The 13,637-nt window shown below is 42.8% G+C and overlaps 1 protein-coding gene and 1 long non-coding RNA gene across 17 annotated transcripts in view; one reads left to right on the top strand and one right to left on the bottom strand.

The window, feature by feature from the left end:
- The window catches only part of DLG2 (discs large MAGUK scaffold protein 2), a 1,462,668-nt gene that overhangs the window by 118,384 nt on the left and 1,330,647 nt on the right, over positions 1-13,637 (bottom strand). For all 16 annotated transcript variants that reach the window (XM_034759045.1, XM_034759046.1, XM_034759048.1 and 13 more), the window contains one exon: positions 899-1,013. In XM_034759045.1, the coding sequence (XP_034614936.1) occupies positions 899-1,013 (115 nt within the window). The remainder of the gene's footprint in view (positions 1-898; positions 1,014-13,637) is intronic.
- The window catches only part of LOC117871256, a 91,648-nt gene that overhangs the window by 47,616 nt on the left and 30,395 nt on the right, over positions 1-13,637 (top strand). The window lies entirely within an intron of this gene.

The raw sequence follows: 13,637 nt of genomic DNA, 5'->3' as shown, positions 1-13,637 counted from the left end.
CAATGAGATCACCAATTGCCTACTTTAAATATTTCCCTCTTGCTTAAATTCCTTCTTTGCTACCCTCTCCGCTCATGCTGAAGGCATAATGACAAAATCTAGGATTTAGCCTTAATTGGATCTCTGCAATGTTACCACCCGAATTAGCTCCCCCCGCCATGAATAATTGTCACTGCCTGGAGGTTGACATATTGCTTCCCTGTACTTTGCGATTGTCAAGAATTTCAAATGGTATGCTCAGAACAAGGAAACAGTGTAGAAGTGGAAGGCCTAAAAAGTAGGAGTGCTATTAAAATGTTTGGCATTAAGCCCCACATGCTTACCTTTAGCAGTATACTTTCCATTGCCAAAATGAGGGGCTGGCCGCAAAACTTGCTAGGATCAGAGGTGTGAATCCCAGTCCTTTGGTTAATAATGGCTACTGAAATAGGATGACTATGGCAAAGGTAAAGCGGTAATCACTAGTACTGCCTAGCTAAGAATTGCGTACATCCTATATAATTATTGTCATCCTGTATTGTCCTGCCTCTTAGATCATAAGCTCCCTGTAGCAGGGGCAGTTTGAATGGTGCCCAGTCCAATGGAATTTGACCTAAGCCTTCAGTATACAGAAAAGCTCATCTGTTTTTTCAGCTATTGTGTGGGCCGTGAGATGGTGAAAGTTTTCATCTTAAAGCACTGCTACAACTCTTTCTACTGCTCTTTAAAAATAGCCTCGGAATGATAGCATTAGTAATATAGGCGCATCAAGAGATTATATTAATTTCACTGCATTATACATTTTGAACCATATAAACTCACATCATGATACATGTCTCAGTTATATTCCTCAGCTCTCCAAACCACATGGTAGAGAAGCTGCTCACATTTATCATCAGGAAAAACATTCCGTGCCTACCTTACGTAGAGTGACCGCTTCTGATTGGTTCTCAGGGAGCCAGACCCAGAACTCATGCTGTGGTTCATCATCTGCTCACGTAGGTCATGGATTTTTGCCTCAAATCGAGCGTACTCTGATGATGGAAAAAACAAACAAACCTCTATTGTAGCTGCATTACAACTGGTAAATGCAAATGAATATTAAGATTAATAAATCCAGGACATGTTCTTAGAATCATGGTCACCTGACCTATCTATCTTAAGCATGTATATAACCCCATTACTGTAGCATCTAAGCATTTCACTATCTTTAATATATTCACACGCAACACCAAGGTACTGTCATCCCTATTTTGTACCTGGGGAACAGAGAGACTGACTTGCCAAAGGTCACACAGAAAGCCTGTGGCAGACCATGTAACTGAACCCACTGGACCATCCATCCTTCATCTCAGTGACTGAATTACCTTGCTGACGGAGCACAAGGTACAGTAAAATTACCAGTCGGACCAACACATGAAGAAGCAATAAAGAAAGTTTCCAAAGTTCTTTCAAGTGGAACTGTGCAGTGGAGAACCACCCCTCCCGATCTCATTTAGTAAGGAAATACCTTGGGAGCTATTTTGTCCACACTGACTGTGGAATTTTCATGAAAAGTGCCCCTGCCTGGGTGCAGTGGGGGGCAAAGCATGCAGTGAATCCCTTCTGCCCCCAGAGGAGTTACCCTTACAGAAAGCACCGAATACCAAGGGGCCCTCTCGTGCTGCACACTCCTTGAAGCAGAGTGTAGGTAAACTTGAGGCCCAGCCAGTGCTTTGCACCCTGGGCAGGAGCACCTATCTGAGAGACAATGCTTGGGTGTGCACACAATGGGAACCTGATTCACCATTGCCCTGCACCTTATTTACACTAGTGCAATGTGGATGCAAACTAGTTGTAAAATGCTACTGATCAGAATGGTAGCATTTTACACCCACTTTGCATTGGTCAAGGTATAGGACAACAATGAATTGGACCCTACATCTTTAGTATGGGACTGGGTGCAGCAACTGCTGCTCTTAGAAGCAGGCATAATTCCTCCAGACTCCACCATACTCACAGCCAGCTGCTAACTCCTTCCCACTCCACCGCTCCACTGCCTTTGAGCCACAATACAGCTCAGAGTTGGAGAGATGCTAAAGAAAACTAAGATTTATTTTTTCTGAAATGTGATTCAGAGACTTCCTATTAAACAGGACATTTACAATGGAAAGCCAGGCAAACACATAACCCAATACTACATACTTGCTAAAGAAAAGACTGATTTTAATAATAAAATATATCAATAATACTTATACTGAGCTTTACGTGTTTAAAGGAATGTATAAATGTTATTTAATCCTCACAACACCTCTATCAATTATGTAGAAATTACTATTCCCATGTTCAGATGTTGAAGGCCCTTCGAACACCTCAATCCCAGCCCAAAGCACCCTCCTGCACCCCAAACCCCTCATCCGCAGCGTCACCCCAGAGCACACACCCTGAACCCCTCATTTCTGGCCCCACCCGGAACCTGCACCCCCAGCCCAGAGCCCATACCCCTCCCACTCTGCAACTCCCTGCCTCACCCCGCGCCCCCTCCCATACTCCGAACCCCTCGGCTCCACCTCCCAGCCTGGAGCCCCCTCCTGCACCCCAAACCCCTCATCCTTGGCCCCACCCCAGAGCCCACACCCTCAGCCGGAGCCCTCACCCCCTCCCGCAACTCAATCTCCTGAGCCAGCCTGGTGAAAATGAGCGAGTGAGTGAGAGTGGGGAGAGTGAGTGACAGAGGGAGGGGGGCTGGATCGAATAGGGGGCGGGCCCTCAGAGAAGGGGCGGGGCAGAGGCGGGGCGTCAGATGAGGGGCAGGGCAGGCCAAGGGTGTTGGTTTTGTGTGAGTAGAAAGTTGGCAACCGTATCCATTGCTTTTGTTTGTGTACAAACTACTGGAGCAAGTTTTCAGATCATGCTGTTCCTTCAGGTTCATAATTTAGCAGATCCTCTTCTCTCTTGAATCCAATTTTCTTTATGAGAAATCTTGACTCCGATTGAAACCCCTCTGATGTGGACTAAAGCACTGTATAGACAAGATTTAAGTCTCATTTTCAAAAGTGATTTAAGCATTTAGGAGCTTAAGTCTTATTGAAAATCAATGGGACTTGGGCTCCCAAGTGCTGGAGGGCCAGATACTTTATGTCAGTGGGAGTTAGGCACCTAAATACCTTCAAAAATCTGGCCCTAAATCACTTTTGAAAATGGAACTTAGGTGCTTTTGCAAATTTTACCCCTAATCTAGGATTTGTACATTTTCCCTTTGGTCAATTTGGTCAAGATTCATTTTGTAAATTGTTTTGTTTCTGGGAAGCCAAATAAAATATTACATTAACTTTTTATTATTACTATTACAGCTATTTATTTTTACTCTGCCTCATTATGTGCTTCTTGCTATATTGTAAACCTGCTTGATATTCATGAAAGGTACATGTAAAACAATCAATTAAAAAAAGGAGCCTGTATTTCCATTGCTCACATTCTACCTGTGGATAAACAGAGACAGTCTCAAGGGCTGTCAATGTGGCCCCTTTCACAAGCATTATATACACTCACAATGATGTTAAATTATATTTCAAGGTGTATGTCAAGAGGTTTTGGTGCTTTACAACTGGATTAGGTCAAGAAAAGAAATAATTTACACCAGCTTCAATCATAGCTTTCTCCTTTAATAATTAATAAAGAAATCCCACACAGATACTGCATCTGAGGTGTGGGAGGAATTTCTATATTTAGACTCCAATCTGTAGAGTGAGAAATGAATATCAAAAAGATGACTCTCTATAGAATTATAGAATCATAGAATAGCAGGGTTGGAAGGGACCTCACGAGGTCATCTAGTCCAACGCCCTGCTCAAAGCAGGACCAATTCTCAACTAAATCATCCCAGCCAGGGCTTTGTTAAGCCTGACCTTAAAAACCTCTAAGGAAGGAGATTCGACCACCTCCCTAGGTAACCCATTCCAGTGCTTCACTACACTCCTAGTGAAAAAGTTTTTCCTAATATCCAACCTAAACCTCCCCCACTGCAACTTGAGACCATTACTCCTTGTTCTGTTACCACTGAGAATAGTCTAGATCCATCCTCTTTGGAACCCCCTTTCGGGTAGTTGAAAGCAGCTATCAAATCCCCCCTCATTCTTCTCTTCTGCAGACTAAACAATCCCAGTTCCCTCAGCCTCTCCTCATAAGTCATGTGCTCCAGACCCCTAATCATTTTTGTTGCCCTCCGCTGGACTCTTTCCAATTTTTCCACATCCTTCTTGTAGGGTGGAGCCCAAAACTGGACAGAGTACTTCAGATGAGGCCTCACCAATGTTGAATAGAGGGGAATGATCATGTCCCTCGATCTGCTGGCAATGCCGTTAGCCTTCTTGGCAACAAGGGCACACTGTTGACTCATATCCAGCTTCTTGTCCAATGTAACCCCTAGGTCCTTTTCTGCAGAACTGCTGCCTAGCCACTCGGTCCCTAGTCTGTAGCAGTGCATGCGATTCTTCTGTCCTAAGTACAGGACTCTGAACTTGTCCTTGTTGAACCTCATCAGGTTTCTTTTGGCCCAATCCTCTAATTTATCTAGGTCCCTCTGTATCCTATCCCTACCCTCCAGTATATCTACCACTCCTCCCAGTTTAGTGTCATCTGCAAACTTGCTGAGAGTGCCGTCCATGCCATCCTCCAGATCATTAATGAAGATATTGAACAAAACTGGCCCCAGGACCGACCCTGGGGGCACTCTGCTTGATACCGGCTGCCAACTAGACATGGAGCCATTGATCACTACCTGTTGATCCAGACGATCTAGCCAGCTTTCTATCTCCCTTATAGTCTATTCATCCAGCCGGCAAGTCTATACTTTTTTAACTTGCCGGCAAGAATACTGTGGAAGACCATATAAAAAGCTTTGCTAAAGTCAAGGAATAACACATCCACTGCTTTCCCCTCATCCACAGTCCCAGTTATCTCCTCATAGAAGGCAATTAGGTTAGTCAGGCATGACTTGGTGAATCCATGCTGACAGTTCCTGATCACTTTCCTCTCCTCTAAGTGCTTCAGAATTGATTCCTTGAGGACCTACTCCAAGATTTTTCCAGGGACTGAGGTGAGGCTGACTGGCTTGTAGTTCCCTGGATCATCCTCCTTCCCTTTTTTAAAAGATGGGCACTACATTAGCCTTTCTCCAGTCATCCGGGACCTCCCCCGATCGCCATGAGTTTTCAAAGATAATGGCCAATGGCTCTGCAATCACATCCGCCAACTCCTTTAGCGCCCTCGGATGCAGCGCATCCGGACCCATGGATTTGTGCTCATCCAGCTTTTCTAAATAGTCCCAAACCACTTCTTTCTCCACAGAGCGCTGGTCACCTCCTCCCCATGCTGTGCTGCCCAGTGCAGTAGTCTGGGAGCTGACCTTGTTCGTGAAGACAGAGGCAAAAAAAGCATTGAGTACATTAGCTTTTTCCACATCCTCTGTCATTAGGTTGCCTCCCTCATTCAGTAAGGGGCCCACACTTTCCTTCACTTTCTTCTTGTTGCTAACATATAGCACAGCATCAAATTACTTGCAGTTTGCACACCAACACCTTTGATACTTCAGTGGGATGGTCAGACGATGAAGACGACTTTATTGTGTTTTGTACCGTTTTGACTTTGGATGACATTTCATCAAGGTCAGGTACTTGAAATTGTTTTCTTTGATTGAAAATTTATTCTGAATTTTCCTAGAAGATACTCGTAAGATTTGTTATGACTTTTAAATATTTTAAATATTTACTAACTACATGCTAGGTGTTCATGGAGTCAAACTACAGGCCCCAGTTTGATTTTAATAAATAACATAGTATATGTGAGGCTTCTGCAGCATGGGAGGCAAATTTCAGCACCTGGGCTTTTTTTTTTTAATTGAACTAAGATAAAAAAATTAGATGTTAAACCAATTACATATCAAGTGGTTATCAATGGTTCACTCTCAACATGGGAAGACATCTCTAGTGTGGTCCCTAGGGGTCAGTCCTGGGTCTGGTTATACTCAATAGTTTCATTAATGACTTGGATAATGGAGTGGAGAGAATGCTTACAAAATTTGTAATGACACCAAGCTGGGGTTGCAAGAACTTTGAAGGACAGGATGAGAATTTAAAATGACCTTGACAAATTGGAGAATTGGTCTGAAATCAACATGATGAAATTCAATAAAGGCAAGTGCAAAGTACTACACGTAGGGTATATCTACACTACCCGCTGGATCGGCAGGCAGGGATCGATCCAGCAGGCGTCGATTTATCATGTCTAGTCTAGACACGATAAATCGACCCCAGAGCGCTCTCCCGTCGACTCCTGTACTCCACCGCCGCAAGAGGCGCAGGCGGAGTCGACAAGGGAGTGGCAGCAGTCAACTCACCGCAGTGAAGACACTGCGGTGAGTAGGTCTAAATACATCGACTTCAGCTACATTATTTATGTAGCTGAAGTTGCGTAACTTAGATCGACCCCCGCCCCAGCGTAGACCAGGCCTTAGGAAGCAAAAAATCAAATGCACAACTACAAAATGGGGAACAACTGACTAGGCAGCAGGATCTGGGGATATAGTGAATCACAAATTGAATATGAGCAAGTAATGTGATGCAATTTCTGGAAAAAATCAATTCAGACAATTAAGGTCATGACAGATGGACAAAAGGGAAAAATACATTCAGTGAAAGGCTGATTCACCGTCTTGTGGCCCTTTGAAGAAAGAAGAAAACAACAGCACATCACTGTCTGATACACTGCCGCACTTTGCCAGCTTTTACTTAGCAAAATCTCCATGAAAATGGGCATGTGATTCATATACCAGTTCAGGTAACTGAAGTTCTTGTGCTCCCTAGAGGCATGGGCAGCGGGTGACCGGCCGGCTCAGTGTAGCTAGTCCCGGCCCGGCCCCACCCTCCTGCCCTCTTTCCCCTGCTGGAGCCCAGAGCCTCCCTCCCTGCGGCTGCCAGCCCCTGCCCCAGCTCCCGAGCGCCAGGCAGGCATTGCTTGTCCCCCCAAGTCCCCTCCCGTAGCCCCCCACCCCAGCGCAGGGCAGGCAGCCCCCCCCCCAGCCCTAGCCTCAGCCTCAGCATGCTTCCCTGAAGAGAAGCAGCCAGTGTGCCTGGGCTGAGACCAAGGGAAAGCACAAGCAGGAGGGGGCCTTCCAGGCAGAGTTGGGCGGGGCCACACTGGGCTGTCTGGGGAGGCATAGCCTCCCCCAGCCTACCACCACGAACCAGTCATGCCTAGAGGCTTTCCAATAACAAGAGTCAGGGCCCTTTAATAGGAGCCTAAAAATTAATATAGGAGACTAATTCCAAGAACCCATTTTTGGTGCTTGAGGTCCAAGTCACCTATAACATCCACCAGGCTAAATCCACTGCACAGGCCAGTGGCAGGAACATTTTAATTTTGCTGAAGTTGCTTTTTAGTTATAAAATTAGAGCATAGCAACGGAAAACACAAGAACAAGCATTTTGCAGCTCCCCCAAAAAACAGTTAAGAATCTTTGTAATATATTAAAAAGTAATTATTTCCATCCTTACTCTTTTATGACAGGTTGCAGTTTAGACTGAATAATAGTAAAAAAACCCAAACCAACCAAAACCTGAAAACAGATTCTGATGGAAATGCTGGTATACTATATACGGTAGCAGTGGAAATGACACCACTGAAATGCATGAATGTTAGCAGACCCAGCCTATATTAGCTTGAACTTATCTAATGTTGGCACCATTAGAGAGATCTTAATTCCTTCTGTCAGCAGGTAGCAATATGCAGGTTCATCATTGTCTGCTTCAAAATGATAAAAGCTTTCATAAGTGCTGCTATTAGATTTTTAAAATAATGCACCTGTAACCCTGTTTGGTGCATTGTGAAGCAGTGACTGCCAATAACATGGGTGATTGGTTGGCAAAGGATCACTCTTTTTTCAGACTGTACAAGAAAAAAAAGCAATGTAAAACCCTAATCGTCCACTTTCAAGATGATTAATACCATGTTATATTTGTTTTTAAAAAACAGTAGAAAAGTATTAGAAGACAAAATATCGGCTTGAAAAGGACATGTCAAATCAGTACCAGCTAGTATAAGTAAGGACTAGTGGATGAGGGAGCTAGATCCTCAGTTGGTGTAAATGTGGCACAGTTTTAATGGAGCTATGCCGGTTTACACCGGAGGAAGTTCTAGCCAATGGGGGTGGGGGTGCGCAGTCAAGGGTGGAGATTCTGGGGGAGGTCAGGGGACAGGGAGCAGGGGCGGTGGATGGGACAAGGGTCCTGGGGGAGCCATCAGGGAACAGGAGGAGTTGGATGGGGCAGGAGTCTCGGGGGGGAGCCGTCAGGGGGCAAGAAAGCGGGGGGGGGGCGGGGATAGGAGGTGGGGACCGGGCCACGCCTGGCTGTTTGGGGAGGCACAGCCTCCCCTAACCGGCCCTCCATACAATTTCCAAAACCTGATGCAGCCCTCAGGCCAAAAAGTTTGCCTGCCCCTGGGGTAGAGAATAGATGTGTCAGAAGAGACAGGCTGCGGTGTGGTCCACAGCATGCAAAGTGATGTACTTACTTCCTTTGGCCTTATTTCAGCTAGTCAGGATGAACAACATCCCTTTCATTACCGCAGGGTCAGGCTCCTATGTCCTCCCTATTCTGTTCATCATTTTTACCTTGTACTAAGGAGTTTAGATCCCAATCCGTGTTGCCCTGCACAGCACAGCAAAGTGCAAAAGGGTTCCACATCAGAATTCTACCCACCCTGTATTAGTGAATTGCAACAATGAATTGAGCCCTTAAAGTTTGATCCTGCAAGGTGCCGAGTACTCTGGCCCTGATCCAGCAAAGCACTTAAGTATATATTTAACTTTAAGCCCATGCGTAGTCCTTTGACTCCAGGTCAGTTCCCTGTGCAGTTCATTGGGCCCACTAGTGCTTAAAGTTACACATGTGCTTAACCGATTTGCTGGATCAGGGCCAAAGTGCACAGCACTTTGCAGGACCAAGCCGTTAGTGGAAAAATGATATGCTTAGTGATTAGGCCATTAAATTCTATCCTGTTTGAGCTAGATATCTGCTTGCTTTGGGATCCTCACTGATCATTCACATGCCCCTTTTCCTAGTCATTTTATAATTTTCCTAGCCTTTTCCATACCCCACCCTCATGTTACAAGAGAAAGTAGTGTCCATGATCCCGTCCCTCCTGCCATGTAAGCATAAAGGAAGGGAGGGGGGTCATGACCATCCAGGCTGATAACCCAGGCTGTACACTTTATCTTTTTAAGTACAAAGAGCCTTCAGAATGTGTATGAATTCCCAGCTCTACCACGAGTGACTTGCGGCATGATCTTGGGCAAGTTTTCAACCCCCTGTGCCTCTGTTTTCCCTGCCAGCCTTTGTCTTGTCTGTTTAAACCACAGATAATGTCACTGACGTCAATCAAACCAGGATTTCACCCTTTTGGGCAGGGACTGGCTCTTACTATGTGTTTAACAGTGCCTAGCACCAGTCTCAGTCAGAACCTCTAGGAACTCCTGTAATACAAATAAATAATAATAGATCATAGCATTAAAAATGAGATACACTCTTTTAACTTTTATTCTTCTGACATATGTTTCCTACACAGCATAGTTAAGCTTTCGTGTTTAACACCATGCATCAAGCCTAACTCCTCACCAAGAATATATTTATTGTACATGTTGAAATAATAAAAAACCTTTAATAATCTGAGGCTGTAAAGTATTTACTTCTCAGATTACAAACATTTTCACTGATCATTAATCTGCACAGAATGAGTTCTCTGAATAGCCTGTTAGCCCAAATAAGGAGGAGAAAGACCTATGTGGTATGCAGATAATCCCTCTGCAATACCTTTCCTCTGTGACATCTGGTACTGGTCACTATCACAGATGGGATACTTAACTTGATGGACCTTGAATCTGATCCAGTCTGGCAATTCCTATGTTCTAATAATTCTGAAGATAAATTTGACTTGATAGCAACCAAATCTACAGTATAAACATTCACTAAATGTCACTAATAAATTCATTGCACAAGATTCTGGCACCATCAACAGAATAATGTTTCCATTTGTTAGACTTATTTTGTATTTGTTACGGTAGCATCCAGAGCCCCCAGTCAGAATTGGAGAGCCACTGTACTGTACTGTTTGTACACTATACAGCCCGAAGTTATGTTGCGATTACTTCTCACTAACATTGCTCCCATTTGTATGAGATTATCCAGGTTTCCAAAAGCAAAGGAAATGATAAACAACATTGGTCTTGATATCTCTGGAGGGAAGATGCCTTTACATCTTACTACCTTCTATATTTTGAACAAATGCATTTATTAAGATTTTTAACACACACACTCTTTTTCAGGCACCCAGAGAAAAATCTCCTTCCCCTTTTAAAGATGCCAGCACACTCTGTGAGCTCACCCATTGCTTTGGCCTCTGAAACTTCAGCCCTGTAAACTCACTGATGACATATGCTCAGATCCTCAAAAGGTATTTTGGGGCCTCACGCCCACTGAAACCAATGGGAGTTAGATGCCTAAGTATCTTTGAGGATATGGACCTTAGTTCCTTAACTAGTCCTTCTCCTTATATCCACTACCTGCTCTTTACCAAATGTATTTACACCTTTAACCTTCAAATCAAACCTTGCCTTTGCACGCTTGCTCTGAAGCTGGCATCACATTCCAAATGTCACTGCCAACTTTCTTTTCATTTTCTTTACTACTGACGGTAATGCTTCTTCCATCTGTCACTCTTTTAGATACAGGCTTCATATCTGGTAAGTTGTGAATATAAAAAAAAACCCTTGAAAGTATATATTTCCCCCCACAAAATATTTAGAAAACTAATGTCATGTCCAATTCATAATCAGAATGAATGAGTCCAAATTGAAGCTGTAGCTTCAAACACTTTAGGCCTTATAAATGAATCAAGTCTTTAGTGACAAGGAGTTTGTGTCCTATTGAGGCATTATTCAAACTGCCCCGTTACTTCCTGTCTTTGACCTATCTGTTATTAGCCTGGTCTTGTACCTGACCAGTTGAGAATTCACTCCAAATCCTTCCAGCTGTTGAATAAGGCTTTAACTGACCAGATATCCTTCAGAAGGATTGTTCAAATTGCAAAAAGGGTTTGAGAATTATTTCCCCTACATAGGGCTTTATTTTATATCCCCACATAGCACTTCATTGGATTTTTTAATCCTTTTTTTTTTTTCGGATGTGCTCAAAACAAAACGTGACTCCTTGTGGGTCAAATTACACAAAGCTCATATTGACTATGTCTCACACAATTTACCAGGTAACATGTTCAATGAGGTGCAAAGCAAGTAGTGAAAGCAGGAAGAGGATGTGGAACAAACAGGACACATATGTTCTGTCTTAGGAACACAGTTTGAAATCTTGGAAAAATTGGGTACATAATTTGCCCCCAGGCATCTGACTTGCACAGCCAGCACTTGCTCAGCAAAGCACCATATGTCTCTTTAACCTTGATAGCTTTATAGGAGTTAGAGTTTTATAGAGTGCAGGATTGTTTAAAACTATCTCCAGTGTTTTAGGCACAAGCTAACCTTTCTTCAGTGTTAAGCAGGCTTCCTTTCACCTTTTTCTTCAACAAATATTTATGCGAGGCATTGCAAAAAACACAAACCTTTTATATTAATATTCAAGCTACTTTATGTTACTATTTAATCATTTCAGGGTAGCTATAGAGAATCTTAATCATTTATTTACTTTTCAGAATTCCCCTTCAAAACTCCATTGCCAAAAGGAAACTTTTTATTATAATTATTATTATTCGATATCTCCATTGTTCTTTTCCAAGAGTAATTCTGTTTCTTTGGGAGCTGAGCACAACATGCTGATTGTCCTCATCTTGTTAATGATGATGCAGCCATACAATTTATTGTATCTCAGAAAACTATGCACTGGCACTAGGAGAAGAGATGGTGGTGGCAGCTTTTGAGGTATCCGAAGCATTATGGGGTTGCATCGGATTGTATAACTTGACCAACACAGTTCAGCCATTATAACACTCAAAAAGCTCATTTCCTCTTGCAAATGTATTGGATGACTATAACAGCGTTTAAAAGAGAACTGGATAAATTCATGGAGGTTAAGTCCATTAATGGCTATTAGCCACGATGGGTAAGGAATGGTGTCCCTAGACTCTGTTTGTCAGAGGGTGGAGATGGATGGCAGGAGAGAGATCACTTGATCATTACCTGTTAGGTTCACTCCCTCTGGGGGCATCTGGCATTGGCCACTGTTGGTAGACAGGATACTGGGCTAGATGGACCTTTGGTCTGACACAGTACGGCAATTCTTATGTTCTTATGGTGTTGGGAGAAAGATAACGGGTACCAAATTGATTTTTTACACCCAATTTGAAGGTAAACAATTAATAGATTCCAAGACCAGAAGGGACTGTTGCAATCATCTAGTCTCACCTGTATTACACAGGCCATAGAATTTCCCCAAAATATTTCCTTCAGTTTTAATCCAGGTCTAATAACCCAATACAATTATGATTAGAGAAAAGCAATGAAAATTCCTAATAACTACAATGGAGCTTTCAATGGACTTCTTCAAAAACAAATCTGAGACTGTAGAACAATCCTACCTATGTTCATTTCAAAGTAAAACTGGAGTAACAGTGTTAAACTGGGGCCTAAAACTCTAAAATGACTTTTCAGAGTAGCCTATGATTTAAACCAGTGGTTCTCAACCAGGGGTATGCATACCCCTGTGGATAGGCAGAGGTCTTCCAGGGGGCACATCAACTCATCTAGATATTTACCTAGTTTTACAACCAGCTACATAAAAAGCACTAGCGAAGTCAGTTTAAACTAAAATTTCATAAAATGACTTGTTTACACTGCTTTATATACTATACACTGAAATGTAAGTACTTTATATTCCAATTGATTTATTTTATAATTATATGGTAAAAATGAGAAAGTCAGCAATGTTTCAGTAGTAATGTGCTGTGATCCTTTTGTATTTTTATGTCTGATTTTGTAAGCAAGTCATTTTTAAGTGTGTGAAAATTGGGAATATTCAAGACAAATCAGACTCCTGAAAAGGGTACAGTACTCTGGAAAGGTTGAGAGCCACTGCTTTAAACAACTAACTCACATTGTGTCAGTCTTTCATTTGTGTTGTGTGAAAATCTGATCTGCTCAGAGTGTGTGAGATCAGAGTGGGACTCTTAGAAAAGACTTGGAAATTATGAAAACAACAAAGAGTCTGGTGGCACCTTAAAGACTAACAGATTTATTTGGGCATAAGCTTTCGTGGGTAAAAACCTCATCTGTTCAAGTGAGGTTTTTACCCACAAAAGCTTATGCCCAAATAAATCTGTTAGTCTTTAAGGTGCCACCAGACTCCTTGTTGTTTTTGTAGATACAGACTAACATGGCTACCCCCTGATACTTGGAAATTATGTTCCTTCTGAAAATGAGGAGGGGGGATGCCAACATGATTCCATTAATTCCATAAACCAACATAAAAGCTGTAGCCTGCAGTAAAAATATAAATCTCTTCTAGAAATATCAACTAAGCAGAAAATGAAATAGTAGCAAAATATACCAAAACCCCCTTCCTGACATAATTATATACATAACAGGGTAGCCTGGTGGGCTTATAAAAACACAGCAA

Source organism: Trachemys scripta, chromosome 1 (assembly GCF_013100865.1).
Source record: "Trachemys scripta elegans isolate TJP31775 chromosome 1, CAS_Tse_1.0, whole genome shotgun sequence".
In the NCBI taxonomy this organism is placed as follows: domain Eukaryota; kingdom Metazoa; phylum Chordata; order Testudines; family Emydidae; genus Trachemys; species Trachemys scripta.
This window is presented reverse-complemented; position numbering and strand designations above follow the sequence as displayed.